At 70.2% G+C, this 27,914-nt stretch overlaps 1 protein-coding gene across 5 annotated transcripts; it reads left to right on the top strand.

Annotated features, from left to right (window-relative positions):
- Nucleotides 1–249: 249 nt before the first annotated feature.
- Nucleotides 250–27,596, top strand: ARID3A (AT-rich interaction domain 3A). 5 transcript variants are annotated; one of them, XR_007404132.1, is made up of 11 exons: nucleotides 2,524–3,277; nucleotides 3,384–4,031; nucleotides 4,693–5,023; nucleotides 19,116–19,188; nucleotides 21,414–21,597; nucleotides 22,069–22,316; nucleotides 23,443–23,739; nucleotides 24,156–24,254; nucleotides 24,552–25,116; nucleotides 25,929–25,991; nucleotides 26,571–27,596. XR_007404132.1 is itself a non-coding variant. In XM_049097757.1 (9 exons), the coding sequence occupies exons 2-9, from the start codon at nucleotides 3,616–3,618 to the stop codon at nucleotides 24,719–24,721; spliced, it is 1,818 nt and encodes a 605-aa protein (XP_048953714.1). In that variant the 5' UTR covers nucleotides 250–318; nucleotides 3,384–3,615; the 3' UTR covers nucleotides 24,722–27,596. The 5 variants fall into 5 exon arrangements, 2 of the variants coding, with proteins under 2 accessions (XP_048953714.1, XP_025312438.1); XR_007404131.1 differs by having other exon boundaries at nucleotides 25,929–27,596; XR_007404130.1 differs by having other exon boundaries at nucleotides 24,552–25,991.
- Nucleotides 27,597–27,914: the final 318 nt, after the last annotated feature.

Here is a 27,914-nt window from a genome sequence, read left to right as displayed (position 1 = left end):
GTGACCCGAAAATTTCTGGCCACCCTCTCCCCCTCCCCAAGACCCGGGGCTGGCGGCGCGGCCTCGGACCGAGCGCGGGGGGCGAGGGGGCGTCCGGGAAGGGGGAGGGGGCCTCACGAGACCCCTCCCCGCGTCCCGGGCCGCGGCGCTGAATCACCGGCGAGGTATTTGCATCTGAGAGCGATTTGTCACCCGGTGATTTGTCTGCGGGGCGGTGAGCGCGCGGGGGGAGGGGCGGGGCGGGGGAGGCCGCGCGCGGGGAGACTCTTACCAATCGGGTCGGATGGGGGTGTAGACGCGGACTCGGCTGGCGGCTCGGTGAGTCGGCGCGCGGCACAAACCCGGCGGAGCGCGGCTCGGGCCCGGCCGGAGGCCAGCGCGGTCGCGGCGGGGCAGGGCAGGGCAGGGCGGGAGGCCGGGCGCGGGGCAGGCGCCCCCCGAGCGGGCCCCGCGGGGTGAGGCCCGGGGCGCGGGGGCCGGGGGCGGCGGGCGAGCGGGGCCGTGCGCCGGGAAGCCCACCCGGGGTCTCCAAAGTTGGGCAGGGCGCGCGGGGGGCGGCCCCGCGGGTCGGAGCCGGGGTGGCCCTCCGGGCGCCCCCCTCGAGACCCCTCCCGGCTCCGCAGGGCGCGAGGGCGCCGGGGGTCGCGGGCGCGCGCGGGCCCCCCCGGGGCGGCAGGAAGTGGCCCCCGTGCGCGGGGGGCTGCGCCCGTGCTCGTGCGCCTCGGCCCGCGGGGTCCCCGGGGTCCCCGGGGTCCCCAGGGCGCGGGGTGGGGGCAGGGCTGGGGCGCCCTCCCCGCGCGGACGGCGGAGCCAGGAAGTCCCCCCGGAGCGGACCCGCCGCCCGCGCCCGCGCCCGCGCCCGCGCCCGGCGCTGCGGGGATCCCCGGAGAGCCCCCCGCGCCCCGGTGCCCCCGGGACACAAAAGCGGCGCAGGAAGCGCGGGGAGCGCTTTGCCAACCCCAACGCTCGGCGTCCGACCCGGGGCGGCGGATTTGTCAATAACCTTCCGTTTTGAGTCGCCGGCCGGACGGGCGCCCCCACCCCCCCACCCCATGCAAATCGGTCGCTTTCCAAGAAGCCTTTGAAATCCGGGCTGGGGTTTTTGTCGTCTTATTTCTTCTCTTTCTTCGGTTTTTCTTTTCTCACTTCCTCCGGGCCGCCCCCCAGCCCCCTCCCGCCCCCCAGCCCCCTGCCCAGCGCGCTGCCCCACCCCACCCCCTTCCCTCCCCGAGTGAGGGGCCCCTTTCGCCACCCGCGGGCCCCAGCCTTGCACAACTCTTTAAATAACCGTGTTTTGCAAGGCCCCGGCCGAGCGGGTGACCTCTCTCCGGGAGGCACTGGGGGGAGGGTGTGGCCCCGGGGCCCTCTGGCCCCTGGCGGGTCCCGGCGACCACCCGGCACCCCCCACCCCTGCCTGCTCCCTGCCCCGGGAATGCCTCTCCCTTGGGGTTGTCATAAAGTGGGGGTAGGGGCCGAGGACAAAGGGCTCCTGGGGGAGGGGTCTGGAGGGGGGTGGGCGTCGCCAGCTTGGGGTTAATGGCGGCCTGGGGGCCCCAGGCTGGGCCCAGGGGAGCTCTGGGGTTCCCACCTGCCCCCTCCACCAGCCCCAACGTGGAGGCCTGCCCTGCGCCCCTCCCCCACCGGGCGACCCGGAAGGGTCATTAAACCCAGCAGGCCTGGGGGTGGGAGGCTGGGGGGGGAGTGGCTTCCTCTGGCCTCTTCCTTCTGCCCCCCAAAGGGGAGGGGGGGCGAGGCCTGGAGCGCTTCCGTGCAGAGGGGGGGCTCGTCTTGAAGTTGTCAAATGTGGGGGAGGGGCAGTGGCCCAGACTGGACGGTGGGCCTGAAATGTCCCCTCAGCACTTCTTGGGGCGGGTGGGGGTGACGCGCGTCCTGGGAGGGAGGGGAGGCAGGGTGGGGGGCTGGGTGCTGCCCCGCTGCCTCTGAGGACCTACGGCATGGTCACCCCCCAGCGCTGTGGGCCCGGAGAGGGTCTTTGTACCCTGAGAGCCCTGCCTCTGCTGGACACCGGGGTCCTCCCGGACGTGTCCCACCCCCACTTCCCACAGGGGCCACCCCCGCCCCCCTGCCCTTCCAGCCATCCAGATGGAAGCCCTGGGGTGGTGGGGTCTGGGGAGAAGGCAGCTCCTGGGGCTCTGCCTGGGGAGGTGGGGGGGCCCTATACTGAAGGCTCCCCTGAGGGGGGTCAGTGTCGGCTCAGGGGGTCACCGTGGGGGTCAGGAGGGTGGCCAGCCTGCTGACGGGGCGTCCACCAGCTACTCCTGGGGTGTGGGTTCCTGTCTGCCCCAGCAGTAGCTGGGGTCCCTTTGCTGGGTTGGGGCAGCTCCTGCCCCCACCCCCCCGCATCCCCGTGTCCTGTCCCCTTTCCCTGTGATGTGCCATCTGGGGTGTCACCACCAGGCCTGTTGGGTTCCGCCCGGTTTACTTTACTGTTTTACTGGCGGCCTGGGCGGGTGGGGGTGTGGCCTGGGCTGGGGGGGGCGGGACGCGTCCTTCTGTCCTGGTGGGGCCCAGCTGCGCCTGAGACCCTGGCCCTCAGGGTTGGTGGTGGTCTGAGGGGACCCCAGGCCGGGGCACAGCTCCTGCACTCTGGGATGTTGGGCCCAGGGGAGTCCCCAGGGGCAGAGGTCACGTGTGGAGGGGAGTGAGGCCGCGATGCCTCCCAGGCCCCAGTTCCCATCGCAGCCCGGCCTGGAACCCGCTCTGTGCGTCGGCCTCTGACGGCCCATCTGTGGGCCTCAGTTTTTCCTACGTGTAGCATGGGGACCGCCCAGCGCCCCCGTCCCTATGGGGACACGGTGCCTGCCTTTGCCGTCACAGGCTTGCTTCACCCCTGCTTGAGCACAGCGGGGTGGGCAGGGTCAGGACCCCATCTCCCTTTGGGGCAAAGGCCCAGAGAGGTTGGGGCGCAGGAGTGAGCAGGGTTAGGGTTAGCTCAGGACCTGGATGTGGGGGGGCTGGAGGCGTCGGTGCAGGGCTGCGGCAGGGGGGTGCGAGCAGCGCCTGGAACTCAGAACCGGAACCCAGAACCCACCTGGTGGCTGGCTGCAGCCAATCGGAGGCCGGGCGCCCGGGCCCCCTGCTCTATGAAGCAACAATGCAGGGTCTCCAGGGGTGTGGGCAGCCCTGCTGTTCGTCCGGGTCGGGACCCCAGGGAGCTCAGGGCAGGCTGACTGACCGCGCTGTGGGGCCTGCTGGAGGGCAGACGGAGGGGGCGGATGGGGACAGCACCGGCTCCCGCCTCCGGGGAGGTGTCCAGGTTTGCGCCCCGACGGCAGTGGACGGGAGGGATTTCCCAGAGGCCTCTGTGGTCTGCGCCCCCCCGGAGCCGGGCAGGGTCTGACGGTGTCTCCCGCTGCCCACAGGCTTCGGCAACCCCGTGGATGAGCCCGCCCGCCGCTGCGAGCCGGCGCCTGGCGTGAGGAGGCCGCCCCGCTGGCATGCCCTCGGCCTGAGCCCGGCGCCGCCGCCCCCGCCACCCTGCACCGGCCCGGCTCCCCTGAGGCCCCCACGCTGCAGTGCGGCCGGGCCCCCTCCCCGCAGGGGCCGCCCCCGCCGCCCACGTCTGGTGCCCGGGGCGGCCCGGCCCGCAGGGCCATGAAGCTGCAGGCCGTGATGGAGACGCTCCTGCAGCGGCAGCAGCGGGCCCGCCAGGAGCTGGAGGCCCGGCAGCCCCCGGCGCCCCCGCCGCCCGCGCCGCCCGCGCCCGCCGAGCTCCCCGCCGGCCCCCCGGCCCGTGCCAGGGCCGCCCCAGACGAGGACAGGGAGCCGGAGAAGGCCCGGATGCAGCGGGCCCAGATGGCCGCCCTGGCCGCGATGCGGGCGGCCGCCGCGGGCCTCGGACCGGCGCCCAGCCCCGGCGGCTCGGAGGACGGGCCCCCCGGCCTGGAGGACGAGGACGCGGCCCGGGAAGGCGCTCCGGGCTCACCGGCCCCCGCCGGCCGAGGCAGGGAGGCGCCGGGACACGGCGAAGGCGACGGGCACTTTGAGGACGTGGGCTCCGACGGTGACCTGTGAGTCGGGGTCCTAGGGGGCGGCTGTGGACGCTGGGCGGCCGAGACCCCGCCCTCCCGAGGGCCGCAGAGCAGACGGCCCCTTAGAACTTTCTAGAGGGTGGTGGGCAGGCGAGGGGGCGGTCTGGGTTTCTGGCTTCATGCCATCCTGACTTAGTGGACGGCCAGGTGTGGCCAGGAGCCCCGGTGCCCGGCGGCCCCGGGGAGCCTGCAGGGTGGGCGCTGGCCGGCTCACTGCTGGGCCTCGGGCTGAGAGCTGGCGGGACCCCAGCGGGGTGGTCCTGGGAGGATGTTTAGCGAGCAGAGAAGCGGGCGGTTGTGGGTTGTGATGGAGAAACAGAGGGGTCTGCATGTGTGGGGGTGTCTGGGGCCGCGAACAGCGAGCCTGGCAGCAGGAACAGCTGGTGCAAAGGCCCTGAGGCAGGAACCGGCTAGGCCCCGACTAGGCCCACCGAGGAAGCCTGTGCAGCAGAGGGCAGGGAAGGGTCAGCAGGTGGACGGGGGCTCCGGGCTGCAGGGAGACCGTGCCAAGGGTGGCCCATGTCCCTCGCAGCATGTGTTGAGAGGGGGAAACTGAGGCTCCGGCCAGGAGCAGACTCTGCCCCGGGGCTGCAGCCAGCTGGCGCCATCTCCCCTGACCTGTGCCCCCTGCCTGCCCCAGGAAACCGAAATGGGAGGAGGAGGAGGAGGAGGAGGAGCTGGAGGAAGACCTGGAAGAGGACGAGGAGGACGAGGACGAGGAGGAGGAGGAGGACTACGAGGACGAGGAGGTGCTGGGGCCCCTGGGCTCCCCTGGCCTGGGCCCCGCAGCCCTCGTGCCCCACAGGGCCCCGCCGTCCCAGGCCTTCCGCGGCGACAGCGGGCCGCGGGCTCTGGGGGGCCAGGAGCGTCAGGGAGCCAGCCTGGCCCACGCCGGTGGGACAGCCCACGTGGTGCCCCCGCTGCAGCCGCCCGACCACGGGGACTGGACGTACGAGGAGCAGTTCAAGCAGGTGTGTGCGCTATCGGGGGGCGCCCCGCGGAGACGCCATGCCGGGGGCAGGAGGCCTGAGTGCCCCAGGGGCGCGGGGGGCGGCGCAAGCCGGGCGGCGAGTTCGGGGGTGAGCGCTGTCTGCGCCTGGAGGACCCAGACCCGCACGACGGGGCTCCAGGCTGGGGAGCTGCCCAGATGGAGGCCACGTGGCCGGACCCGGCTTGGCGTGGGCTGCGGGTGAGCGTGAGGCGCCGCGGGCGCGAGGGGCAGGGGTGCGGCGGCGCGGTCTGAGGTCGTGGAGCAGGGTGGCCTTGGCTCTGTGCGGCTCGGTGCGCCTGCAGGCGGCTCCCAGGGCTGCGGGGGGCGGGGAGGAAGCAGGGCCATCCCCCGTCCGGGTGCCGTCCCCGCGGGCGGTGCTGTCCCTGCGGGCGGCTGGGGCAGAGGAAGTGGCCGGGCGGGGGACCCTTTGAAGTTGGGCCGAGCCGGGCAGGGCAGATGGAAACCAGATGGCGTCCGGCAGGGCTCACATTCCAGGCCGCGGCCAGCTGGGCCCTGCCCCGACCTCCGGGAGTGGCCGGCGGGGACCCGGCCTCCCCAGCCCCGCGCCCCAGCGTCCAGGGCTCCCTGGGCTGCGGACCGGGCTGGGCCAAGAGCCGGGCAGGGGCTGTGGTGCCCCGGGGCAGCCCTGTCGGGGTGGCCGCCTCCCGGAACTGGCTCTGGGCCCCTTGGGGGGTGCTCGAGGCCGCCCGGCGGGGCCTGGGGGCTGGGCTGGGGGCGCAGGACGGAGGGCGCGGGCTTCCCCGCTCGCCTCGCTTGGGGCACGGCGCCTCGGCCCCGGCAGCCCTGATAGGTGGGAGTCAGGCTGGGAGGACTGGGCTGGCCGCCGGGGACTGGGGGGGGGCAGCGGCGAGCTGGCCGGAGGGAGGGACGGCCCTGGTGGCTCGGCTGGGGCGGTGCCAGGGCTGGGTGACAGCCAGCAGACGTCGCCTCCTCTGGGCGTGGCAGGCACCCCGCACCCCCTCCTGCTGGACGCTCTGCCCCTGCGTGGGGACCCCGGGCTGAGCGCGGGCGCCCAGACACGGCCCCACCCTGCTCCCTGCCTCAGTGTCCCTCCTCCAGAAGGGGGCACCTGCCGGGCTGGGCCCCTGCTCGTCATACTTTGCGGGTGGGAGACCTGAACCGTGGCACCGAGGGGCGGTCTCCAGAGCCTCGCCCTGCGTGTGCCCCCGGGTCAATGTAGCATGTGGGGCGCGGGGCCAAGTTACAGTGACCAGGTCCCTGAATGTTTATGGGTGGCCCAGGGTCACGGGGTCGGAGCTGGTTGGGATCCCTGACCTCCCAGGCCTGCTCTGTGGCTGCAGCTCCTGGGGTCCGGGAGGGTCCGGCTGGGGTCAGGAACCCCCGTACCGTGGGGTCTCGGGGTCCCCCCAGCACCTCCTGGGGACGTGGCACCCGGCAGCCGTGGGGCAGAGGCGTCAGGGACCCGGCTGCGGGGCAGTGGGGGCGGCCTCCCGGGTGTGCCGCGTGGGTCGCACGTTGCAGGGGTCGGGGAGGCTGCGCCTGGCACAGAAAGCGTCCGGGCAAAGGCCCTGAGGCAGGACTGAGTTGGGCGCGTGTGGAGGCCTGGGGACGGGACGTGGGGGTCCAGGGCCTGTGGGCGGTGGGGGGCCTGCCCTGCGGAGCCCACGGGATCTCCTTCCTGCCCGCTAGGGGCCGTCCAGCTGCAGCCCCCCCCCCCCCCCCGCCCAGCTGGCCGAGCACCTGCGTGGCGGCTGTCCACGGGCCCCGTGTTGACTCTGGCGCCTGCCCCGCAGCCTTCCTGGCACGTGGCAGCCCCGCCGGCCGGCCGCCCACTTGGCACCGTCGCTGCCTCTTCCTCCCCAGTCTTGGCAGGGCCCGGGCCCGACTTCCCGCAGACCCCGGTGGCCGGCAGGTTCCGCCATGGCCCACGGGCCCTGGGCCGGCGGGCTGCTGGCCACGGAAGCTTCCGTGGGTCTCCGGGGACGCGCGCGGACGGAGGCCAACACGCCTGCCGCCTGCAGCCAGCGGGGGCGGTGCTGGGGACCTCGGCCTCCTGGCATCTGACCTGGCGCCCTGGGGACAGCCCGGTGGCCTCCCGTCACTGCGCCCGGGCTCCAGGGGCGCGGCCGGGACCTGTGGGATCCTGGGTCTCAGCAGGTCGATCGCCGGGAGGGTTTTCAATAGTTTCGTTGGCATCAGACGCACGTGTGCGTAGTTCAGGCGCCGAAGCGGGCGGCTCGGTGGTTTTCACGTCTTCACTGACTTCCCCAGGCGACTCCGGTTTATCTTAGGGCGGTTTTGTCGCCTCAGACATGAAGCTTTGTGAACGTACCCATTGCCCGTCACCCCCTCCCCCCCGGCCTCCTTGGTCCCCCCACCCCGAGCCCCCGTCCTGCACGTGTCACACGCGTGGGCTCCCACCCCACGGGGCCTCCTGTGTCGGGTTCCCTCCCTGAGCGGCGTGGGCTGGGGTCCATCCCCGGGTGGCGTGGGCGCCTCGCTCCTGCTCGGGGCGGATGGGCGGGTGGCTATTTACTCACCTGGAGACGACACTTGCTTGTTTACACCTTGGGCGCCGTGAGTCGGTGAGCAGGTGTGCACGCGTCTGCATACACGCGTGTTCTCCGGTCTCGTGGGCCCCTACGCTGGGAGCGGGTCCGCCGGGACGGGCAGTGGCTCCGGGCTTGGCCTCGGGGGGCCTGTCGCCTGCGTCCCACGGTGGCCACCCGAGGCTCCTGCTCCTCCGCGTCCTCGCCAGCGCTTGTGATCGCGACCATCCCGCCGTCGCGGTGGCACCTCGCCGTGGTTTTCGTTTGTGACGCGTGTCGGGACGTTGTCCTCGTGCCCTTTGAGGTGGTGTCCGTGGCCATGTGCCTCGTGAAGGAGCTCGAGGGCGTGGAGGGGCTGTCATAGCTGACGCTTGTCACCACCCGTGCGGGAAGCGGACCGAGCGAGAGGCCAAGTCCAGAGGCTCCCTCAGGGTGACCCCGGGCTCCGCCGCTGCACCCAGGGGCGTGGGAGTCACGGCCGGGACGTGGCCCTGGGGTGCCCGGGGGCAGGCCTGGCACAGGGACCTGCTGGCTCTAGGGATTGGGGCGCGGGGACCCCGGGCCTCTGGCTGCTTGGTCTGCCGCAAGCCGGCGGGTCCAGGGCCCCGACACGCAGGCGCTTAGCTGGGGACGGTCACTGCGGCCTCCGTCCTCGCGGGGACCCCATCTGGCCCGAGGGGTCGTCTCCCCGCAGCAGCACAGCACATGGAGGCGACATGCGGGCTTCAGACGCCTTCGCAGCAGGACGCCGGGTCCCGTGTGGGGCGTGTTTTGGTCCTTTCAGGGCCGTGGGTGTTTCAGCCACGGGACCGACACAGCTGTGCGTCCTTAAGTCTCCTTTTGATTCCAGAAGTGACACCGTTGTCGCGGGAGGGGAACCGGAGGCACTGGCCTTCCTCTGGCCGCCTGCGCCCAGGAATGCACCATGAAGCGTCGGGGTGCGATGCTCCAGGAGGTGTCGTGCTGCAGGTCCGGGTGCCCCCTGCCGCCTGGGTTCCCCGCGGGGTGGCCCGCAGCGCACCCGTCTGTCTCCCCGTTGCCCTGCTGGAAACAACACTGCAGTGGACGCCGCTGGCTCCTGGGGGTTGGGCCCCCGAGGTGGAGGTGGAGGTGGCGGGGGAATCGCTGGGGCCTGGGGCTTGGGGCCGGCAGGCGTTCCTTCATCCTCCCCGGAGACCCCGGCGCCCCCAGGCTGCGGACACAGGCACTCCCAGGCCTCAGGGGCCCCGGCTGGGCTGGGGCAAGGAGGAACCGGCTTTGGGCCCGGGGCTTTGCAGGATGTGTAGGAGTGTGCCACATGGTCAGCGCGGGCTGACACCTGCACCCCGGGACAGTGCGGCTGGAACATAAGGTGGGGGGTCGGGGTGGGCAGACCCGAGGGCAGAGGAAAGCTGGGCTCCAGGGGGGCCTCGGCGGAGTCTGGAGCCAGAGGATGCTTCGGGGCCTGTGACCCGGGCAGGACCAGGGAGGCCGGGGGAGGGGGTTTTCCTGGGGGATGAGGGTGTTCTGAGCAGAGGGCACGGCCTGGGCACAGTTTCAGAGGTCAGACCTGAGGTCCTGAACCCGGCGACGCGCGTCCTGTGTGCTTGGGCCGGGGGCCAGCTGTGGCACAGGGCATCCTGCGGGGGTGCTTGGGGGGCAGGGGCGTCGGGGAGCCCCGGGAACTCCTGCCCGCCCCCCCCCCCCGGCAGTGCCCGCCTCATCAAAGCTGCTGCGGCTGCTGGCGTGGAGCCAGAGGGCCGTGGCGGGCTGGGAGGCTGGGAGGGTGCGCGGCCGCCAGCCCCTGGCACCATGCCCCCGCCCGTGCCAGCCCTGGGACCGCACTGACTCAGCCGGAAGCACCTTATCTGGCCCCTGTGCCGCCACCAGCCGCCCAGTCACCGCCGCGAGGTCACGGCCGCCGGGGCCTGGCCCCACGCCCACCATCCGCTCCCCACCCGGCGGCTGCTGCCAAGCGCCCGGCCCGCCCCACGCTTTCTAATAACACACGCAGCCGCCGGGAGGGGTGCCCGCGGGCGGGGCGGCCTCGGTCGTCGGCATCCCATCGGGGGGCGTGGCTGAGCCACTCGGGCTCCAGGCTGCTGCCACGGCGTGCGGGCGAGGGGGACCCGGGGCGGGCGGGCGGTGGCCCCGTGTTTCCTGGGGTCTGTGCCCCGCTGAGCCGGGCCGTCCGGGTGTCTGGAGGCCGCGGCCTTACGTCCGTCCGTCGCTGTAGCAGCCTGTGTGTGCCCTTGGACGTGTGCACGAGCACCGCGTGTCAGTCCCCACCTCCCGTGGGCGCGTCAGCGTGTGTCCTGGGGCCTGGACGCGAGTGCGTACCTGGGTGCCCCTGCCCCGTGAAGCCTGAGGTCGAGGGGGACCCGTCGCCCTCAGCCAGACTCGCCGTGGGGTCCGTGGTTTGCCTGGTTGGCTCCGGGCGCAGCTGGGCCTCCGCGCCTGCCGGTCCAGGGACCCCGAGGGGCTGCGGGGGAGGGGGAGGGGGGCTCTTCCCTCAGGCACCGGGGGGTCTGCTGGGGGTGTGCTCTGATCCAGAGGGGCCCTCGGGGAGATGCTGGCGGGGCCTGGCCCTGTGCCTCGGTTTCCCCACCTGGGTCAGAGACCCCCACCCTCTGAGTTTCCGGGTCCCTGGGGCCAGCACCCCCACGGCAACGTGTCCGGGTTCTTCCCGTTTCGGACGCGGCCGCCGAGCCGGGCTGTGCTCTGTGCTGGGTCAGGGGGCAGCTGGGGCGCGGGTGGGTGGGCACGCGCGGGGGCGGGGCGCGGACCGCCCCTTCTCCAAGCGCCGGGCTGCTCGCGGCCAGAGGACAATTGGGGGTCACGGGGTTAAACGGTAACCAGTCTGCCTATTGAAGGCCCAGCGTGGACGCGGCCTTGCCCCACTGCCCGGGCTGGCAGGGGTCCTGTGGGGTCGGGGGGCATGTGGGGGGCACGGGGGGGCACAGGGGGGACACAGACCCGGCACCGCACCCCGCCCCGCGGCCCTGCCGGCACCTCGCTACCTGCCCTGACCAGGAGAGCAGGGCACAGAGGACCCAGGCTCCCAGAGGGAAGGCGCCGCGTGCAGGTGTCGTCATGGGTTCACCGTCGTAGCGCCCTGACCCGATGCAGGTGTCCCTTGAGACACAGGCCGGTGGGTGCAGGACGAGGCAGGGGATCTGGGACCAGGGACGCGACGGTCCCTCCGAGGGGCAGAAGGGCCCGGCCGTGACCCCCGAGGTGCACCCAGGCCGGGTCCTCTCTGGGCACCGGTGCCCGGCGAGCGGAGCCGCAGAGGGGCCGGGCCAGCCCAGGGCGCGGGCGGGTGTCTGGGGCCATTATCTGCCAGCGAGCGAGGGTGTGTCTGTGTTTGTGTGTCTGGCTGGACGGGCGTGTCCATGCTGTGTGGGGACCTCGTCGGGGTGGCCGGGCCGTCACGCCGTGGGGAGGGCCACGCTGCAGGCGAGGCCGGGTGGGCAGGGGCGGCCAGGCTGTGTGCCCGCCCCGGGGTGGACGTGGCCCCTGGCCGTGTGGAGGTCCAGGTCTGGGGCCCTGTGGGGGCGTCTGCGTGGGGCCTGGGGTCTCGGGGTTTCCCTCCGGGTAGGGCTGTCCGCCGGCGTGGGCCTCGCATGTCCGTCCAGCTGCAGGGGCGGGGAGTGGCCGTGGCCAGGCTGTGGTGTTGGTTCCCCTGCTCGGTGACGCTGCACAGACGTGTCCCCAGGACTCAGCGGGGCCTGACCTGGGTCCCCGGGCTCTGGGGGGTCTCTGGTGGCCCCGCGCCCCCAGCACCCTCTCACCCACCCCTGCTCCCAGCACCGTGTTCCCGGGGGCGGCAGGTGCCCCCTGCCCGTGCAGCCTGGGGACGGTGCACACGCTCGCCACCGAGTGCCCGATTCCGGGAAGGGAAGTGTTGCCGGAAGCGACTCATTTCCTTGCCCCCCGCCCCCCGGGACCGGAGGGCCCAGCAGAGCCACCAGGGTGGCTGCGGCCGTGACCCCCCAGGCTGTTTCCCCGCCTGTAAAACGGGGTCACGTCAGAGCGAGCGCAGGCCATTGCCGCCCTTCGTCAGCGCTCCCGGGAGTCGGGGGCCGCTCGTGTGCCCCGTGCCCGCGGCTTGGGGTGTGGCCAGGCCTCCCGACGGCGGGCAGGGGTGCAGGCCGGCCCAGGGTGGCTGCGCTGTGCCCCGAGAGCCCGGGCAGGGGCGAGGGGGACGCCGCCCAGCCGGGCAGGTGTCTGCGAGCGTCCCCAGGCCGGGAGGCCATCCCCACGCCCCCCAGGCTGCTCGGGGGTCCTGTGGGCAAAGGCGGACGGTCCCTTTCAGAGAAATCGCACGACGGGATTTATGTTCCCGGGAGCCAGGCCCCGGCCGCAGCCAGGAGGGACACACGGGCCCACTTTGTGCGGTGACCCTCGTAGCAGACGCCCCCAGGCCGCCGCCAACGTTGAATCTGTAATTGCTTGGGTTTTGGGAGAAGGTTCTGGATTTTTTTTAGGATAATTAAAAATATATATATATAGATTTATTTATGAGAGACAGAGAGAGAGAGAGACAGAGGCAGAGGGAGAAGCAGGCTCCCTGTGGGGAGCCCGATGTGGGACTCGATCCCAGGACCCCGGGGTCACGCCCTGGGCCGAGGGCTCACCCGCTGAGCCCCCAGGCGCCCCAGATTCTGGAGTTTTGTCTGTGTGGCCTGAAGCACTTGCCCAGAGGACCCGGGTGCTTGAGGGGGGGGGGTCGCCCCCAACCCGAGAGGCCCTCGCGGCCTGTCTGGAGGCGCTGGGTCCTGGGTCCCGGGTTCCGGTGTCGCTCTGCAGCCTTAGGTCAGCGCCTCCGTTTCCCGGTGACGTGGCTCCACAGGGATGGTGCTCGTGTGCAGGGGGTCAGGCCTGCGGGCGAGGGGCTCCCACGGGCAGATGTGTGGTCCCTGGGCCACTGCTTCCGTGTCCTGCCCTTGTCCTGGGATTGTCCTTCGGCCGCCGGCCTTCCTGGGTATGCTCTCGGCGCTGGACCCGCAGGCCTGGGGTCCTCAGTTTCCCCAGCTGTGACACCACCAGCCCCGTGTGGCCCCCAGGGCGGTCCCCCCAGGTATGTCCTGCACCGCGGGCGCCCTCGCCCACTCCTCGGGGACGGTACAGAGCCCTGTCCCACAGGAGTCCGGGGAGGGGACCGCTGTTTGGTGGCGGGCACTTGCCGGGCCCTCGCCGTCATCCGGGAAGCAGCACCTTTAAGCTTCAGCTGCGCGCGGGGCTTTGTGACTCGTTTCTGGAGCTTTTTATTACCCTGTGCCGTGGGCGGCGTGCTGCGTCTTTTCGGGAGGGACCGCGGCCGGCCGGGGGTGCGTGGCCGAGCGGACAGATGTCGCGGCCCTGCCCAGAATCACTTCCCCAATTTCCTGCGAGCCCAGCGGTGCGGCCGCATCTGTGTGGAGGCCGCGCTGACGGGAAGTGAGAGGCCGCGGGCCGGGCGGTGCCCGGGGCAGGTGCGCGGGGCCGGCGTGGGCAGCCCGCTCCGTGACCTCGCGTCCCCGCCGCCCGGGGCCGGGGAGGGCGGCCCGCACCCCGCGTCCAGCGCTGGCCCCGCCGCAGGGGCGCCCGCCCCTTTCCGAGCTGCGTGCTGGGAGTTTCCAGGACAGACTTTGTCACCTGCAAACTCCCCGGTGCCCGCGGCTCCCAGGCCCGGCGCCCGGCCTCTGCTTCCCGCTCGCCCCAGTGACCCGCACACCGAGGCTCCACGCCGACGGCCGCCGTCCAGTCCCTGCGCCGCCCCACCTCCCCCCGAGGCGCCCACTGGGCCCCGTCCATCTGTCCATCCATCCGTCCGTCTGCTCTGAGGTCGCCGTGGGGAGCGGGTGAGAGCGGAGCTTTGCCGTCTGGGGGGCTGTGTGCCCTCAGGGGAGGACCGCGGGCTCTGGGCGTCCGCCTCCCGCCTCGTGTGGCTCTGGGACCGGACGGATAAGCCCGGGCTGTGGGCGCCCACAAACAGCCGCCTCAGTTTCCCCAGGTGCACCGTGGGCGGAGGCCGTGGAGGGTGCCAGCCCGCCCGCCCCGCCCCCGCCCGGCAGCTGTGGGGTTTCTGTGCAGGGGGAAGGCTGGGGTGGCCCCCAGGGACTCTGCGCCCGGCCCACCTGGGGCCCCAGCAACAACGGCCGCGCCTGCTGAGTCATCTCTGTCGGGAGGGGCTCCTGGGGGCTGGGGCGGGGGGGCCAGGGGGCGAGACCCCAGTGAGCCTTGTCTCCTGCCTGCCTCCATGAGTGGCCACCTGCTGTATACCGAGTGCCATGCCCTGTACCCCAGCCGCCGGTGCTGCCCTCGGGGCCTGGTGTGGGTGGGAGATGGCGGGAAAGCAGCCGGCGCAGGACAAGCACAGGGTCGGCCACCACCTGAGGGTGCAGGGGGGCCCCCCTGGACGGGCTGCCCGGGCCTGGGGTCAGGAGGGAGAGCCCAGCCAGTGCACAGGCCCCGGGGCGAGGCCTGGGGCGCAGCAGAGCGATGCCGGGAGGATGACCCGGGGGTGCTGGACGGGGAGCAGCCCCGGGCCTGGAGCCGACGGCAGGACCCTGGGCTGTGTCCTGAGAGCAGTAGGAGCCGCGGTCAGCTCTGGGGCAGGAGAGACGCGAGGGCGTCTGCATGTAGAGATGAAACCTCCTCGGACACCCCCGGGCGGCTGCAGGGCGGACGTGGCGTCTGGTTTACTGTTCTGCTCGCTCTCGGGGCTTTTCACTCGGCTTTCAGGGGTTTCAATGGTGGAGGCAACCCTGGCGCCCATCAACAGGTGGACGGGCAAACAAAACACGTCCCCCACGCACGGCCACATCCCTGGGCCGCAGGCAGGAGCGAGGCGCCCACACGCCACGCTGGGGACCAACCCCGAGCCCCCGACGCTCAGGGAGGGAACCAGACGCAGGAGGCCCCACGGGTGTGAGTCCACGTGTGTGACACGTGCAGGACGGGCTCGTCCACGGACGGGGAGGGGATTCGGGGGGGCTGGGCTGGGGGGCTGGGGTTGTTTGCAGTGATGGAATGTTCTGGAATCACACAGGCGGCGGCTGCAGGTCCGCGAACACGCTCAATGCCGCTGAAACGTTCACTTGAAAATGGTGAATTCTGTGTCACGCGACTCTCCCCTCCATGAATAAGTTTTTCTCCCGATCTAGGGGGAAAGTGGGTGGATTTAAAGCCCCGGGTCGCTGGGCAGCCCCTCTCCGAGAGCGTCGGGCCCTGGGCCTTGGACCCGCTGCCCTCCCCCAAGGGCTCCTCCGCGCCCCCCCCCCCCGGCCCTCCCGGCTTCCTTGACGTCCCCTGATTTTGGTTGGCGTCTCCAGCTGGTCAGGGCAGCGGCCACCTCCTCCCGGCGGAGCCCTGGACTTTGGAGCCACCCGGGTGGCAGGAGGGGGCCTGAGCAGACACCGTTAAAGGGGCAAAGGTCGTCCTGGGGGCCCCGCAGGCGGGCGCTTGCTTTCCAGCGGGGGCCCTCGGCCTTGGGCCGGACGCGGGGGCCGCCGGGAGCCGCGCAGCAGTGCCCGGGGCGGGGGGGGCTGGCGGTGTGACCTTCTGGGGGCCCAGTCGTGCCCTCCCCACGTGGACGCGCCGCCGAGCCGGGTCCCTCCGTCGGGGCTGTGCTGGTGGCCACGGCGCCGCCTCCCGCCGTCCGTGCGGGGGTCTGGGTGGGCTCCGGGCCCAGGTCTGCATCTCCGCGGGGGGCTGCAGGGTGCGCACCCCCACCCACCCCGGCCAGCACCCGACCCGGCCGCCAGGAGATTGCTCGAGGCCCAGACAAAAATGCTCCTCCCGCCGCAAACAAGAATTTCCTGTTTGCCCTCCTGCTCTGGGAGGGTGGGAGGCGGTTATCTGGCCTCGGCCACTACCTGAGCCTTATCTGCGGCCACTCACATGGGCTGGGGGGCTGCCCCTCGGGGCGCAGCGGGGGGAGGGGGCGGCCGCCCGAGGGGTCAGGTCCTCGCGGGGGCAGGAGGGCGACGGGACACGGGACACGGGAGCCGGGGATGCCGGGCAGGGGACACGCTCAGGCTGCCGGGAAAGCCCCTGTGGCTGCCGAGTGCGGTGACCGCAGCCTTGGGGCTACCCACTCCGTGCCTCAGTTTCCTTTTCTGTGAAGCGGGAGGCGCTGGCTGGGGGAGGAGCGACACACGGTCGGCCCAGCTGTGGCTGTGAGCCCCCTGACGCCGTGCATTGTGCCTGAGGGGCAGAGGGGCCTGCAGGGGCGCCCCCCGGGGCCAGGGAGGGACACAGCTGCCCCACTGCTCCTGCGGGAAAGCCGGGGCCTCCCACCCAGGCTCCCACGCCCGATGCCCGTCCTCGAGGTCCTGCGCCCATTCCACGGGTGGGCAGATCGGCGTGGCGGCGGCCGGGTGGACACAGGGCAGGTCGTGCAGGTGGCGGCTTCCGGCCCCCCGGCCTTGCCCAGAGCGGCTGCGCATGACGGATTTGGGAAGGGACGAGGGCCCATCCCCGTGGTGCCCCCAGAAGCCTAGAGTGAGCTGAGTGCCGCTGCTTTTTTTTTTTTCAAAGATTTTATTTATTCACGATGGACACGGAGCGAGGCAGAGACACAGGCAGAGGGAGCAGCAGGCCCCACGCAGGGAGCCCGGGTCTCCAGGATCAGCCCTGGGCCAAAGGCGGCGCTAAACCCCGGGGCCACCGGGGCTGCCCATGCTTTTTTTTTTTTTTAAGATTTTTTTTTTTAATTTGGGAGACACAGAAAGGGAGAGAGACAGGGAGAGAGACAGAGGGAGAGAAAGGGGGAGATGCAGATGCCCCGAGGAGCAGGGAGCCCGATGCAGGACTCAATCCCAGGACCCCGGGATCATGACCCGAGCCACAGGCAGACGCTCCACCACTGAGCCCCCAGGCGCCCCGTCCACTCCTTTATTAACCACCTGCTGTATGCCCAGTTCTAGACGTTGGGAGCAGAGCACACAGAACCTCTGACGTGCTCCTGGGGATCCTGCAGGTCCTGGGGCTCATGGGGGCCCGTGAGGCAGGCAGGCCAGTGACCAGGCCAGTGTGTCCACCACGCACGTGAGAAATGGCCCGCCGCCCATGCACAGGTTCCACACGAGAGCCGTGAGAGCCACGGGGTGGGCAGGGCCGTGACGCCTGATGGGTGGGCGCGGCGCTCCAGGTGGGAGGGACACCAGGTCCCCCAGAGATGGGGCCGCGGCGCCTGTCAGGTTCCAGAAGCAGAAAGAGGTCTGGGCAGAGGGTCTGACGGGCACAGGTGGGTGCGGGTGGGCATGGGGGGCTGGGGGCGCCTGGTGTCATGAGGTCAGGCAGGAGCCGGAGCAAAAAACCCCGTGACCGTGATCGGAGGGCCCCGCACGCAACCCCAGGGAAATCAGGCTGCGGGGTCAGGGAGTGGGGTGGCCCGGGGGCGGGGGGCTTCCGGAGGTTTCTGGGTCGCCAGCCTGGGTTCGTGGCTGTGGCAGGCGACCCGTGTCAGCCTGAGAACTCCGGCCGGATGGAGGCCAGGACGACCTGGAGCCCCCAGGGGCAGGACAGCAGCCCGCCGGCCTACGGGAGTCTGGACGCCGTCCCCCGTGCCCTGGGGCCACTGGCCAGGGCGGGACACCTCCTGCAGGGAAGCGGAACTGGGGGCCGGGGCCCCATAAAGCTGGGGTGGCCTTTACTGCCCGTCTTTGTTTTCGGCTGCCCACAGCGACAGCCTCCCCGGCCACACAGCCCCCTTTATGGCCTCGGACAATACCCTGCCCCACGGGGCTCTGTCCACCCGCCATTTGGCCGGGGGGTTAACGCCTCTGCCCCGAGCCAGGTGCTCCCGCTGTTGGGTCTCCGTCCTGTGCCTCAGTCTCCCCCTGGAACGTGGGGTTCAGGACGCCTCCGGGAGCTCAGGGTGAAGCTGTCGTGTTAATGCACCGACCCAACCCCGATAGCAGGAAAGCTGGGGCTGGGGCAGGCACTGAGCCCAGGGAAGGTTCCGGAAGGGTGGACCTCCTCCCCTGCCGAGCCCCCCGAGCTGGGATCTCAGGAGAGGTGTTGTCCTGTCAGGGGGGCCTGTGTCCACTGACCCCTGGCGAGTGTCCCGGGGCAGCCGCACGACCACCACAGGCAGGGGGCGGGGGGGCCGTTCCTGGGGCCGCAGGGAGCATCCTCGTCCCCTGGTCCTCATGTGGTCCTTGGTGGCTATGTCTCTTCTCCCACAAGGACATGGGTCATCGGGTGGGGGGGCGTCCGCGAAGACCCTGATTCCAGATAAGGTCTGGGCCCGGGGTCGGGGAGGCGGGCTCCAGGGCACCTGCCACCTCTGATCCCTCGGCCCAGCCTGGACCCCACTCAAGTCCTGGGGTTCGCCCAACGACCATTTATTAAGCAGCTGCTGGTACTTGACCCCTTCTGGACGCTGGTGACCAACGGCGAGGTCCCTCGCGTTCCGGGGAGGCGGGCGACGTGGTGCTGGACGGGCGGGAGGCGGGTGGGCCGTGTGGGCAGGAGCAGCCCGGCGCGGGGCAGGGCGGGTGGACGCCCCCGGGAAGGTCCACCTGCAGGCCACACACCCCGAGGCGGGGGCATCGGGGCCTCCCTGACCACCATAAATCAGCACAGGAATGCGGCCGGCCAGCCTGGCCGGGGCAGGGCAGGGACAGAGCCCCGACCACCCGGCCGGCCCGCGGCCCCGCTTTGTCTCCAGGCCGCGGGTGGGGGGACCCAGAGCCGCCCCAGGGACCCGGCCTCCCTGGGTGTGGGGTCGTGCGGGCGGCAGGAGCTCGGCGTCCGTGTTCTCTTGGGCCCGAACAGCCGGGTGTTTGGTGGTTTCAAGGCCCCCCCTGCTGCCCATCCTCTAGGCTCCTTCCCCAGGGCTTAATTTGAAGGTTGCTGTTTGCTGCGTGTCCCCCCCCCGGCCCCGCCCGCCTGCCCCTGGGAGCTGAGGGTCACTGGGTCGTGGGCCCCCCATCCCCAGAGCAGCGACGGGCCAACCCCAGCCGCCGTGCCCAGGGCAGGGACCCCCAGGCGCCCCGGCTCTGGGTTCGTGCCCCCCTCTGGGCCTGTGTCCTCACCCACAGCACGCAGCCCCCTCCCGGGAGCGGGAGCAAGTGTGTGACTCAGGGGACAGCCCCCGCCGCACCCGCCGCTTGGCAGTTACCTGCCCGGGTGCTGTTTGTCTCTGCCGAGCCCCGTCCCCCGGGTGGCTCCGGGGACCCGTGAACGAGGCCTCGCTCGGGACAGGGTCTCTGCGGACGCCGCTGGCTGGGAGCTCGCAGGCGGCGACGGGTCCCGCAGGACGGGAGGAAGCGTGAGAGGCGGGGGCAGATGCCGGCCCCAGTAGGGGGAGCGCGGACATCGCCCCGGAGCCCCCGGGAGCTCGGCCCCACGCGGCCCTCCAGAGCCACGGGACAAGAAGGCCGCGTTCCCGTGGCCGCGGTGGAGACGCACGCGGGGATCCCCGTCATTGCGGGAGGTGGGGGTGGGCTCCCCGGGCTCGGCGGGGCCTCAGCGTCCTCGCTGCCTGTGTGCGGCAGCCCCGCCCTGGGGACACGGCGCCCGTACCCCAGCTCTGGCGCTAACTGCCCCGTCCCCCCGACCCCGCAGCTCTACGAACTGGACGGGGACCCCAAGAGGAAGGAGTTCCTGGACGACCTGTTCAGCTTCATGCAGAAGCGAGGTGAGGCCCGCCTCCCGGGGTCCCGGTCCCCGCCGCAGGAGGGAGGGTCCTTGGGTCCCGGTGGCGGCGTCTGCTGCCCAGGCCCGGCTCCAGGGTCCCGAGGGCCGTGGGCAGGGGCCTCCCTCGTGGCCTAGAGACTGGAGCTCCCGCGGCCGCTGGTGCAACATGCGGCCCCAGACCCCCTGCGCCCCCCGGGGCCGCGGTCCCCCTCCGGGCGGCTCCCCGACTGTGCTGCCTGCTGGGCTGGGTTTATCAAGTGCCACCTCCGGGGCCCCTCGTGCCCTCCATTCCCCTGGGTCTGGGGGTGTCCTGGCGGGGAAACTGAGGCCCAGAGAGGACACCAGGCAGCCGGGAGGGTCCCCACGGCCTCAGCCTGGGCCCAGGGCTGCTGGGGGGCAGAGGGATGGGGGTTCTAGAGGCACCCACTGTGGGGCGGGGTGGGGGGCTCGACCCTCTGAGCAGAGACGCCCCTCTGGGGGAGTTACTACAGCTCCCACGGCTCAGGGAAGGAAACTGAGGCCCGGCAAGGGGACGAGTGCTCTGAGCCCTGGAGGCAGGAAGGGGCGGGGCGGCCGGGGTCCACTTGGGGCCACTGCAGGGGCGGCTGCTTTGTCCAGGGCCCCGCCGCCCCGCCCTCTCCAGCCGCCTCTGTAAACACAGGCCCAGCAGCCGGAAAGGAGGGAGATGGAAGGGGAGGGGCGGCCTCGGCCTCGCATTAACCCCTCCCGCGCCGGAGGGGCCCCGTGGGGGGGCTTATCGCTGGGAGCACTCGCAGCCCGCGCCTGCTGCCCACCGGGTGCTCACAGAGATCCGCCCCCACCTCTTTATCGGCCCATCACAACTGCCAGAGCCCCCACCCCCACCCCGTGGGGACACTGAGCCCCCAGGCCCGGAGCCCACCCCTCCTGCCCTAGATGGGCGGGTGCGCTAGGGGTTCAGGGGGTAAGGTGAGCTGGGGGGGGCCGGGGGCAGGCACAGCAGCCGGTGACCACTCGGGGCTCTGAGGGTTGGAGGCCAGCTTGGCCGCCCTGGACGGCAGGAAGCACAGACTCCTACACATGCGTCAGAACCCAGCCCCAAGTGCCCCCCTTCCCTTCTTCTCGTCTTGGACCCTCGCTGCCTGTAACTGGCAGCCTGGGGGGGGCGCTTAACGTCTGTTACATGCCCCCACTCTGACCCCCAGACCCCAGGTCCTGCACCCCACAAGCCCTCTTCAGTCCAGAGGGTCAGTACATCTTCCCTCACATCACAAAGGGCCTCCTCCCGTTGGGGGCCTGGAATGCGGGAGGGGTCCCACCGACGCCCCACCCTCCTGCTGTTTCCTTGAAGACCTCCCCACCCTTCCTTATCGCCCGCGGCCCCCGGCCCCCGACCTTCTCCGCGGTGCCTCTGCTCCCGCCCTGCTCCTTCTGTAAACATCCGACCAGGCCTGGCCGCGGAGCCAGGGCGCGGGGTCCCCGGAGGATCTGTCCTGATGCAGAACCCACCCCCGTGCCCCCCGGTGTCGGGTTCCCCGCTCTCCCTCTTGGGCTGACAGACGGGGGTGGGGGTCTGAGGTCCAGCCCCCTCCATCCTCCCAGGTCGTCCTCTGTTAGTGGGGCTTTGAAGCTGGGAAAGGGCAGGAGGTGACACAGACCGTTCACCCTGGGGGAGCAGGTGTCGGGGCCCCGGAGGGTGAGGGTTGGGGGCGCGGGTGGGTCAGGGGCACGGGTGGGGTAGGGAGCGGCCCACTGCCCCACTCCCTAAGCTGTAGGGGGGATGACGGAGCTCTGTCCCCACGGCAAAGTCCCCCGGGACGCGGGCGAGCGAGCAGTTTGGTGACATGGGGAGCCGGCGAACAAAGGCTGCTCCGCGTGTCCCCAGGTCGGCAGCCTGTCCCTGGCTCCGTGCCCCCGGGTGAGATGAGCACTGAGCAGATCCCGCTCTCTCGGGGGGGTTCCCGGGAGGGCTCCCAGCTGTAGCTCCAACCCCAGGAGATGCAGGGCGACGTCAGGGACGGCGGTGGTTGTCATGACCACGCACTCCTGGCATTGGGGGGATGGTGGGGATGCTGCTCAGCCCCCCAGCGCCCAGGACGCCCCGTGTCCCTGAGTCGGGAGAGACCATTCTCTGGACAGGCGTGTCATCTGTGGACTTGGCATCTGCCACCTGTCGGGTTCCGCACCCCCCCCCGGGGCAGCTGACAGCGCCCTCACTCACCCCCGCGCCCTGCCCCTCCCCTGCAGGGACGCCCGTGAACCGCATCCCCATCATGGCCAAGCAGGTGCTCGACCTGTTCATGCTGTACGTGCTGGTGACGGAGAAGGGCGGCCTGGTGGAGGTCATCAACAAGAAGCTGTGGCGCGAGATCACCAAGGGCCTCAACCTGCCCACGTCCATCACCAGCGCTGCCTTCACCCTGCGGACCCAGTGAGTGCCCGCCCGCGGCCCCGAGGAGGGGAGGCCACTCTGGGCAGGAAGGACAGGGCGGGTGAGGAGGAGCCTGGGGAGGAGCACAGGGAGGAGCACGGAGAGCAGCACAGGGAGGAGCACGGGGAGGAGCATGGAGAGCAGCTCAGGTAGGAGTGTAGGGAGGAGCATGAGGAGTGCAGGGAGGAGCACGGGGAGCAGCACAGGGACGTGCAGGGAGGAGTGTGGGGAGGAGTAGGGGGAGGAGTGCCCCAGGACGTTAGGGGGGCTCAAGGCATGAGGACGGGGATTAGTGAGGCGGCCCTGGTGTCGGGGGTGCGTCCTGGGGCCAGGTGCTGAGGGGGCCACGGGGAGACGGGAGCGGCCGGAGCGCAGACCGCAGGTCTGAGGCTGGGGAACGAAGCCGGCGGCGCGGTGGGCGGCTCGTGGGGGCCCCGAGGCGCCGGTGCCATCCTGCCCCGCCCCGCGCAGGTACATGAAGTACCTGTACCCCTACGAGTGTGAGAAGCGCGGCCTGAGCAACCCCAACGAGCTCCAGGCCGCCATCGACAGCAACCGGCGGGAGGGCCGGCGCCAGAGCTTCGGCGGCTCGCTCTTCGCCTACTCGCCGGGCGGCGCCCACGGCATGCTGTCCTCGCCCAAGCTGCCCGTGCCCTCCCTGGGCCTCGCCGCCAGCACCAACGGCAGCTCCATCACCCCGGCCCCCAAGATCAAGAAAGGTAAGGGTCGGCCGGGCCCCCTGCCCCGGCGGGGACGCGGGGACGCCTCCGTCTCTCCGGGTACCCGGGCGACCCCTGCCGGCGCTGGCTCCGGGCGGGGCGCTGTGTCCCCCGCAGACGGGACCAGTTAACCCCGCGGCACCCGCGCCTCCCCTGCCCGAGGGGCCGACACGCCCCCGTCTGCGCCCGCGGCCCAGGACAGCCAGTTGCTGTGTCCCTCCCTCCGCCCACCGTGCAGCAGGTGCCGTCACCGCACGGTGCGGCCCGTCACACTGACCCTTTGCCCTCCGCGACACTAGTGCTCGCCGCCCCCTCCCGAGCCCAGCTCTCCGGGGCGGCCTGAGTATTCAGGGGGACCCCGTGGCCCAGGACTGGTCAGATCGCAGCCCGGCAAGGTCGTCGTAGCGCCCGCTCCGTTGGTGCTCTGGGCCTCGGTTTACCCACCGCACCCCTGGGTTGCTCAGCGATGCCCACGGGTGCTTAGCGGGCGTCCACGGTGCATGAGGCCCCACGCTGGAGCCGGGGCCACCGTGGTGGGGAGAGTGAGAGCCGGGTGGCCTTGGAGCCGTGCCAGGCCCACGCGGATGAGTCCCCCGGGATCCTGAACGGGTGGCATTGGAGTGTGACCGGGACAGGGCGCCACAGAACCTCCGGCAGGGGGCCCGGCGCGGCTTGGACCCAGGCCCCACGGCCAGATGCGCGAGGGGCAGTTGGGGAGGGAAGGCGCAGTGGGTCACGGGTCACAGTGGGCTGTCGGTTTGCAGGGCCGGGAAGGGGTGTGTGGGGCGGGGTCTGGAGCCAGGCTGCCCGGGGCCCCTCACCCGTGCCGTGGGGGTCAGGGGCCGGCTCGGCCTTCCTGGGTGGGGGGTGTTGAGTGTGTCACAGGACACGGTGGAGCCCGGATGCTCGGGGTGTCACTGTGCGCGCCCTGTGCCGCCGCGGGCTCTCCGGGTCACAGTTGCCGCCGTGCTGTATCCTGAGGCTCCTGGGGTGGCCGCGGTTTCTCACACCCCCGGCCTCACGGGGCTTCGCACGCTGGTGCCGTCCCGGGCACCCCCCGCACGTCCCCACCTCGGCTTGCGGGCAGGGCCCTTCTGGCCACCAACTCCTCTTCTCTCCCGTCCAGAGGAGGACGCCGCCATCCCCATCACCGTCCCCGGCCGCCTGCCCGTGTCCCTGGCGGGTCACCCCGTGGTGGCAGCCCAGGCGGCGGCAGTGCAGGCGGCGGCAGCGCAGGCAGCCGTGGCGGCTCAGGCAGCGGCCCTGGAGCAGCTCCGGGAGAAGCTGGAGTCTGGGGAGCCTCCCGAGAAGAAGATGGCCCTGGTGGCGGACGAGCAGCACCGGCTCATGCAGCGTGCACTGCAGCAGAATTTCTTGGCCATGACGGCCCAGCTGCCTATGAGCATTCGCATCAACAGCCAAGGTACCAACCCAGCGCCCAGGCCCTCCGTGCCTCCTGCCCGTGTCACGGGGAAGGGCCTCGTAGTCAACCTATGTAAAGAGTGCCTACAAATCAATAAGAAAAAAGAAAGATAAATTGGGTAAAAGGAGTGGGCCGCTGTGACCCGTAGTGAATTCAGCTGGAAGGCCGAGTCAGGCATCCGCGAGCTAGCGAGGGGATAGAGCTTGCCCCCGTCGGAGTTCGGCGATATCGAATCCTGCTCAGGATCTGGGGAAAACGGGCCCCCCGAGTCCTGCTGGCCAGAGAAACACTAATCTCAGGCTCACAGGTTGTTCTTCCGTGGGTTTCTGGAGCACCCACTGTGCGTGCGCGGGGCGGGCGGCAGAGCGGCTCCTCGCACCCGTGTGCTGATGGCGCGGTGCCCCTCGTTCCCGCAGCCTGCGACAGCCGCCAGGACCCCGCGGCGAACCTGGGCAGCCCCAACGGCAGCAACAGTATTAGCATGTCGGTGGAGATTAACGGGATCATGTACACAGGTAGGACCCTCCGGGCCGCGGCCGTGGGCGCTCGGCCCGTCCACGCAGGGCGCCGGGGGGCCTGGGGGGCCTGGGTCGCGCGGGCTCTGCTCCCCGGGAGGCCGGAGAGAGAGTCGCGTGGTGTCGGCGCGCGTGCAGCGGGGCCCTAAGTTAGGGGCCTTTGTTCCGTTGCTGTCCCGCGGCCCCAGGGTTCCTTCTAGAACACCGTGGCGCCGCGTGCGTGCCGGGCTCAGCGCTCAGGGCCGCCCGGTGGTCCTTGCAGCCTCGTGACGTGTTTCTCCCCTGTCCTCGCACTAGGAGTGCTGTTCGCTCAGCCACCCGCACCCGCGCCACCCTCAGCTCCCGGCAAAGGCGGCGGCGGCCGCGGAGGCAGCGGCGGGACCTGCAGCAGCGCGGGCAGCCAGGCCGGGCCGGCGGGGCTGTCCACACCCGCCACGTCTTCTACCTCAAATAACTCATTGCCTTAACCGCACCGCTCCCCACCCGCCCCCGCCGCCCCCGGGGAGCCCGCCGGGCTGGGGGGGCGAGGCGGGCCGCAGGGCCGGGCCGGCGGAAGACACGGGTGGGGAGGGCAGGGATCCACAAAGGAGCCACAGCTAACGCCAAAAAGAAAAGAAAAAGAAATATATATATACATATATATATAAAGAAAATTTAATAAAACAGGGGAAAACCAAGGAACACTTGAATTACTCAGGTTCGGACATTGAGAGACGTGGATTGTGAGAACAGCGAAGGAGACCGGAGGAGCGAGGGGCGTGTTTCCGGGGCCGCGGCCCTGCGGGACCAGCTGCCGGGGCCGGGGCCGTGCCGACCGGTCGCCGTGGAGGCCGATCCTGTTTACCTCATACATCTCTGCACTGTGCGTTTTCATTTTTGTGTTTTCTTTTTTTTTTTTTCCATTCATCACACACTCACCACACCCAGCTCCTTGTGTTGAATGAACCCCTGAGCCAAGATCAGCTGAAATTTTTTTTTTTCTTGTTGCTTTTGGAAACTTTTTTTTTTATTTTTTATAAGGAACAGTGATACTCAAGATCTATAGGGTTTTAATAAGAGGTTTCGGGGTTTTGTTTTTGTAAATAATCTATTTTATTCTTGGGGGAAGGAATCAAACCTTAGGGAAAGGATATATATATCTATATATTTGCGTTCATTCAGGGAAACTGGACTTGAAAAAGCAAAAAAAAAAAAAAAAAAAAAAAAAAAAAGCCGAAAAAGAAAAGTAAGACCCTTTCTATATTTCCCATGACTGATTTGGGTTCCTTTGTGTGTTTCCTGTGGTGTGGTGGGCGGCTGGCAGGCGCAGGCCGCGCCGGGCCAGAGCCAGGACAGGTGATGAACTCAGGTGCTATGGGCGGGGCCAGGGGCCAGGATGGGGGTGCAGGCGGGGGCACCTGGGGGTCTCCCTCGCTGTGCTCGTGCGCTGCCCCCCCCAGACTGGAAGTCTTAACGGGAGAGGAGGGGGCTCCACCCCTCGGCCCCAGTCTCAGGGATGAATGTGGCCTGGGGACGCTCGAGGTTACCCGTGCAGGGGACGCGGGGGACGGGTGAGCCGGGCTTAGCTCAGGGCCAGGTTTTGGGGCCGCGGCATCCCGAACACCCCCCCGCCCCATCGTCTTCTCCTTAACTGTCTCTTCGTTCTCTCTCGGCCCCGCTTGCTTGGGGCCACAGCTCCCCGCGGTGACCAACTGGACACGGCGCCCGCCCCGCTCGACCCCGCGGTCCTGGTTAGAGGTGGGTGTGAGGGGGACACCGTGGGGCACCCGGGGGGCTCCTGGCGAGCCCGAGGCCCAGGGGCAGGTGCATGCTGCTGCGCTGCCCTCGCGGGTCCCTGCTCCTTGCCGTGCGGGGTTCCCGTGGGGGCTCCGCTGTCCCCGGGGCCAGCCTGCCAGCTCTAATTGGGCCCAGGAGCCCGGCCTCGCTCGGGGGTGGGGGGGGCAGTGCCCACCTGGCGGCCTCCCTGCCCCCCCACGAGGCCGCCTCCTGTCACCCTGGAGAGGGCCCAGGCCCGCGTCCTTGGGAGGGGGCCCCTCTGTGGGGGGAGGGCCCGGGCCTGCGTCCTTGGGAGGGGGCCCCTCTCTCTGGAATCTCTCAGATCGTGGGCACCCCCACAGCCCCCTCCCGGGAGCGGGCGGGAAGGAGCGCTGTTTCCTCCCCGCTCTTCCTTCTGGAAGGTTCTGGCCTTCCCTCGCTCACTGCAGCAGCACAATCATTGTGGGAGGGGGGTCTCCACACAGCGAAGCCCCCCGGCCTGCTGCCTTCAGGGCTTCCGGGGGGGGGGGGGGGTCTGCAGCGCGTTTCTTTCTACCTCAGGTCTGACTCGATGCCAAACCCCCGCCCGGGCCCAGGGCGTCCGTGCGCACCGCCCTGCCCGGGCCCCTCCGCCTGGAGCCGTGCGCCCGCGGGGCCCCGTCGGGGGTGTCGCGTCCCGGCTGGAGCTCAGGGTGTCCTGCCGAGCGGCGATGACTGTAGGGGCGGCCTCGGTGCCCCCCGCAGCCCCTGCGGCTCCGGCCCCGGGCGTAGGGAAGGGGTGGCTTCCAGGGGCCCATCAGGACCCCCTCCTGCAAACCGGGGGACGGGGTCGGGGCGGTGGCTTGTGCGCTGTTCATTCCCGGGCAGGTGGCGCTTTGCAGCACGGCGAGGGCGGGGACCCCAAACTCAGGGTGAAGAGGAGCCCCGGGGGCTCCCCTGCTGGCGACCTTGCTTCCAGAATCTTCCGCGTGACCCCCTGAGCTGGGGGCTGGGCTGTCTGGGGCCGGGCGGCGGGTTAGTTTCCATAGTTCTGCATTTCTACACCACTTTCCCGCTTTTTTCACTTTTGCCCACTTTGTCCTCCCCCCTCCACCCCCCTTAATTTTGCTTTTGCATTTTTTTTTTCCTTGGCAAACATGAACTCAGCCTTTCATTCCTGACATGTGAAATTTCAGTTTCTCTGGGGTTTGTCAGACGGCGTGGGTGCTGCGCCGGGACTCAGGTTAACGTGAAAAAAAACTTTTAAAATAAAAGGTTTAAACGACTCTACCTCTGGCCGGGCCTGGCCTGTCGCGCCCTGGCCACGGCGGGGCAGCCTGTATCGATTTCAGTTTTTGCAGAACATTCAGGTATTAAAAGGGAAAAAACAAAAAAAACAACAAAAAAAAAAGACAAAAGACCTAAAAAAAGAAAACCATAAAAAAAAGGAAGAAAAAAAAGGTGTGTGATTTTGAAATTTAAAAGAACACTGAAAGTTTACATTTTATAACATTATTATGCAGATTGTATTTAAACTTCAGAAATATTTAAGACAATTGTAACCCTGTAAAGCTGATGAGATATTAAAACAAAACACTTCTGACAGAAGAGGCCTCCTGTGGTGGATTTTTGGGGTGTGGGTCCAGGTGGCAGTGGGCACAGGGGCTGACCCCCCCACGTCCTGGGGGACAGGGGGCGGGTCTGGGGACATCCAAGGGGTCACCCTGCGGGGCTCCTGGCGTGGATGGGTACGGCTGGGGATGCCGCTCACCCCCCAGACGCGCCCCCAAGTGACCTGGCCGCCCCCAGACGTCAGCGGTGCCCCAGGGACAGGCCCCTGATTACAGGGTGCGTGTGGCCATCAGCATCCCTGTGGGGACCGGGTGCAAAGTGTCTGTTTTAGGGATGGGGGGGGACACAGGTGCC

This window comes from Canis lupus, chromosome 20, assembly GCF_003254725.2.
Source record: "Canis lupus dingo isolate Sandy chromosome 20, ASM325472v2, whole genome shotgun sequence".
Lineage (NCBI taxonomy): Eukaryota > Metazoa > Chordata > Mammalia > Carnivora > Canidae > Canis > Canis lupus.
Note: the sequence above shows the minus strand (reverse complement) of the source record. Positions and strands in the feature narration are given on the sequence as shown.